General features: G+C 42.6%; 1 protein-coding gene across 2 annotated transcripts in view; it reads left to right on the top strand.

Moving 5' to 3' along the window:
• Positions 1-1,857: 1,857 nt before the first annotated feature.
• LOC125026368 (COP1-interactive protein 1-like) overlaps positions 1,858-4,606 on the top strand; it is a 22,483-nt gene continuing 19,734 nt past the window's right edge. Inside the window, exons 1-4 of one of the 2 annotated variants that reach the window (XM_047614769.1) lie at positions 1,858-1,916; positions 3,160-3,278; positions 3,790-3,873; positions 4,276-4,456. In XM_047614769.1, the coding sequence (XP_047470725.1) occupies positions 3,195-3,278; positions 3,790-3,873; positions 4,276-4,456 (349 nt within the window). In that variant the 5' untranslated portion in view covers positions 1,858-1,916; positions 3,160-3,194. Of the gene's footprint in view, positions 1,917-2,154; positions 2,274-3,159; positions 3,279-3,789; positions 3,874-4,275; positions 4,457-4,606 lie in introns of those variants that run through there. The other variant, XM_047614770.1, reaches the window with a different exon arrangement.

The following is a 4,606-nucleotide window of genomic DNA, read 5'->3' as shown; positions in this document are numbered from 1 at the left end:
TCGCGCGGGGAAGACCCTGATAGAACCCCTTTGCGTGTAGATTTGAGAAAGTTTTTATATAAAATTTATTGTATTTAGGGTGTGATTTTGTGGGATTATTTACAAGCTGTAACGCGAACGAATAACCATGGGTGTGTGTTGTGTGGTATGTGTGTGGTGTAAAAATCTATTCTCATCTATTATATGCATTGTGTGGTATGGGTGCGGGGATGAATTATCTTCTATCCTTTCAAGTTTTTCCCATCTATCTATGTGTGTATTATAAAAGAAAATAGATAGTAGAAGAGGAGAGATCATAAAAATAATAATAAAAAGAGAGGAGGAGAGAGAGAGAATAGATAGATAAATAGTCAGAGACGAGGAGAGAGAAGAAGGAAGAGAGAGAAAGGAAGAGAGAGAAGAGAGGAGAGATATAGAGAGAGAGAGAGATAGAGAGATAGAGAGAGAGTGAAGATTACGAGAGAGAGAGAGAGTAAAAGAGAGAGAGAGGGGAGAGAGAAGAGAGAGAGAGAGAGAGAGAGAGAGAGAGAGAGAGAGAGAGAATGAGAGAGAGAGACAGAGAGAGAGAGAGACAGAGAGAGAGAGAAAGAGAGAGAGAGAGAGAGAGAGAGAGAGAGAGAGAAGAGAGAGAGAGAGAGAGAGAGAGAGAGAGAGAGAGAGAGAGAGAGAGAGAGAGAGAGAGAGAGAGAGAGAGAGAGAGAGAGAGAGAGAGAGAGAGAGAGAGAGAGAGAGAGAGAGAGAGAGAGAGAGAGAGAGAGAGAGAGAGAGAGAGCGAGAGAGAGAGAGAGAGAGAGAGAGAGAGAGAGAGAGAGAGAGAGAGAGAGAGAGAGAGAGAGAGAGAGAGAGAGAGAGAGAGAGAGAGAGAGAAGAGAGAGAGAGAGAGAGAGAGAGAGAGAGAAGAGCGAGAGAGAGAGAAAGAGAGAGAGAGAGAGAGAGAGAGAGAGAGAGAGAGAGAGAGAGAGAGAGAGAGAGAGAGAGAGAGAGAGAGAGAGAGAGAGAGAGAGAGAGAGAGAGAGAGAGAGAGAGAGAGAGAGAGAGAGAGAGAGAGAGAGAGAGAGAGAGAGAGAGAGAGAGAGAGAGAGAGAGAGAGAGAGAGAGAGAGAGAGAGAGAGAGAGAGAGAGAGAGAGAGAGAGAGAGAGAGAGAGAGAGAGAGAGAAGAGCGAGAGAGAGAGCGAGAGAGAGAGAGAGAGAGAGAGAGAGAGAGAGAGAGAGAGAGAGAGAGAGAGAGACAGAGAGGGGGAGGAAGCAAGCGCCTTTGACGTAAGGTTTCATCGCTCTTTGAAATATCTGAAATCCGTTACAAAGCGTCGCTCTGCCTCCGCCCTGCATTCGCTCTCTTATCTCTCGCATTCGATAAGCGAGTAACACAGCAAATTATTATCTATCCTCAGCCTCTGGGGCATGTATCAATTTTAATTCATTCGCCTCTCTTTTCAAAATTCAAACTTGCGCGTCTGAGTAAATTGTGGAATTAATATAAAACAAACTTTCTCTCTCATATATAACTCAAGTTGATTTCTAACTTGAGGAACGGAATAAAGTTAGAACAATAGCATGATAAAGAAACATATATTTTACCCAAGACTAGTAAATACCAATAAACAAAAAATAAACAAAAATAGAATGAAAGATGTTTGGGGGGGTAGGGATGCGTAAAACAGTGTTGCCAACCTCCAGCATCTGTCACAACGTCACCCACTTCCCCCCAAACGAGCAATTTCCCTCCTCCAACCCCCACCAGAATAACCAACCCCACTCCCTTCACCCACCCCAATCCCCCAATAACCCCCTCACCCCAAGAAGCAAAGCCCCAGAAGAAGAAATCCCCCCCACGCGCCGCCCGGGAGGTTGGCAGCCCCGACGCCGCCCCGATTCGAACCGAGCGAGAGGCGGAGAGGAAGCTGCCGTATTTTTCGTGAGTATTTCGCGACGTGAGGCTCGAATTCGCTCCTGGTTGGCGTCGGAGGGTCAGGGGCGTCAGAGGGCATCGGCGAGGGAGAGGAAGAACGAGTGCTAAGGGGGGAGAAAGGGGGGAAAATAGCCATTGTTTTGGTCTGTCATTTAAAATCGCGAGGCGGCGATTTAAACCTGCCTTAACCGACGTCGAGGCAGCGAAGTCCGACGTATTTATCCCATTTTCCGCCCTTTTCCTCCGTTCTTTTCGTTATTCCTCTCCGTTTCCCGATCGCGAAGGACTACCCGAGGGTCCTGTGTGAAAGTTATCCGGATATTCGTCTTGTGGACTTGGAAATATCGGGATTTTTTTGAACCAGTAGGCCTATGTGTTTGTTTTGGTTGACGTTTTTTTAATCGAAATTGAATCAAAATGACGATGATATGAACTAAAAATCATACGAGAAACGTCTCTTCTTCGTGATATTCGTGACTTGAAACTTTAACTCCTGTAGAAAGGATTTAAGGCGTTAATTTAACCCTTATAGTATACGTCAGTTATAACAGTGTATTATTAATAATGAATTCCTTGACATGACGTATTAGTGTAGGGAAGAACATGTGTGTTTATATAGTTATTTAATGATATGAGTAATAGAAAGGGCTTGGATATTGGAATATAGGTAAAAAAGAGCTATTAACTCTGGTGTGATTCTCCAATACAGATTGTGCAGAATCAACAAGACAAATTTTTGAAAAGTTGCAGTTGTTTTAGGAGTGTTATTATCATAGCTTTTGTATTCTTGAAAGATGTGTGTGTAGCATTATGACACTTAACCACGTGTTAAAAGGAAATGGTCATAATCTGTGCGCGTATATTGAAAGTAGTGGCAACCCCATAGTCCTCTTCAAAGGATCTGCAATTTGGTTGAGTTTTAAGAGGAGAATGGGAGATATTCTTTACTTTCACATTCCTATATTCTGACCACTCTTAATACCACCGCTATTTTACTGTCATTTACTTCTATTTTTGATGACGTGGTGTCCGTCGTACGATACCTTACCGTCTGTTACTGCAAGTACACTCTACTCACGATACACAATTTAGCGCGAACAGTGATCATTGCAACGAATGAGAAAAAAGGGATGAACGAGAATGAATACCTTCTCAGTGCAAGAGATGTATTTGATTGGTTTTGATTATATCTTCATCAGAAATCCATACCTTTTCTAGTGATGTAGCTCACCAGCAACCTTTTTTCCAGTTTACAGGTTGGAATGAGAGGAAGGTGAGGCGACCATGAGTTGGTTTGGGTCAGCCTCGGAGTGGAAGCAAGGCCTGACCTCCTCGGCCCTTAGCAAGGTCGAGGAGCTGGAGAATCAGGTTGGTTTTTGAAGTGTGCCATTGTGCTTGTCATTATCTCTGTGGTTATTATTGCTTTTTATGATCATTATTATTATTATTAGTTATTGTATTAGATGTTGCAGTGCTAAGCAAGAAATTTTGATTAGTTACGTTTCCAAGAAGGAAAGGCTTGTTTTCATTGCATGACTTGTTTCCAGTAAATAAGTCTATATTTCTTAGCTTGCCCTTCCAGCTTGAATCTACACTTGAGATGGTTATTAACATGTACATATAGCAGCCACTGTATATTTGCATTTCAATCATTTTATTGTATATGTGTTATTTAGTGCTTAGATATATTTATGACTTGCATTAGGTCTCATTATATAGAATGCATATTGGTTGTGATAGATCAATAAGGATTTCAGGTGAAGAAATACTGGATAAGTTTTCTTTTTGTTTTCCTCCTCTCCCCCCCCCCCCCCCCTGCCTTGATTAACCTCATCTGCAGCAGTCTAAGTGTCTTGTCTAAATGCACGTTATTTCTCAGGTGGATCGAATGAAGCGTGAAAGGACACAGAAACAGAACCAGATTGACACACTCCAGCAAGCGCTTGACAAGCAGAAAAGAGCGGTAAGTTTGCCCCTTTTACATCATATTCGTTGTCATTTATTAAAAAAAAAAAAAGTTTTTTATTTATTTATACTTTGATAGTTTTATTTCCCACTGAGATGAGGTAATTATGAATATGTATATGGAATATATAGATTCCACATTCTTTCTCCCACTCTTTCATTATATTTCTCCATCTTTTTTTTTTTTTTTATCCCCTCTTCTTCTTCTACCCTTCTTCCATTTTTCTTTCTCCCCCCTCCCTTTTTACTCATTTGTTTCTTTCTTGCTTGTTCGCTCACTTGCTTTTTTACTCTTCCTCCTTTCCTCCCTTCTTTCCTTTCTTCATTCCTTATACTCTCATCCGCTCTCCATCTTCTCCCTTTCTTTCCCCCCATGTCATTGCATCATTCCCTCCGCCAGAATGAGGACAAGGGCAAGGAGAAGCAGCGTCTGGAGAAAGAGATCGAGCAGCTGGCCAGGAGCTGCGAGGGCCTCCAGGAGCAGCTGCAGAAGGGCCAGCATGACCACATCACCTCCAACATCGCCCTCCATCTCCCCAGGCAGACCAGCGGGGGGTCGCTGGAGTCCGCTGGCCATTCGAGTAGGTTTTTTCTCCCCACGCTCTCTCTCTTCTCTTTTTCTTTTCCTTTTCTTTCTTTCTTATTTGTTGTGGCTGTTTTTACGTGATGGGTTGTAGTTTATGCGTATTACTTTTTTGTTCTCTTTGTTTTTATGTAGGTGGGGTAGTAAA

This window comes from Penaeus chinensis, chromosome 6 (genome assembly GCF_019202785.1).
Source record: "Penaeus chinensis breed Huanghai No. 1 chromosome 6, ASM1920278v2, whole genome shotgun sequence".
NCBI lineage: Eukaryota > Metazoa > Arthropoda > Malacostraca > Decapoda > Penaeidae > Penaeus > Penaeus chinensis.
This window is presented reverse-complemented; position numbering and strand designations above follow the sequence as displayed.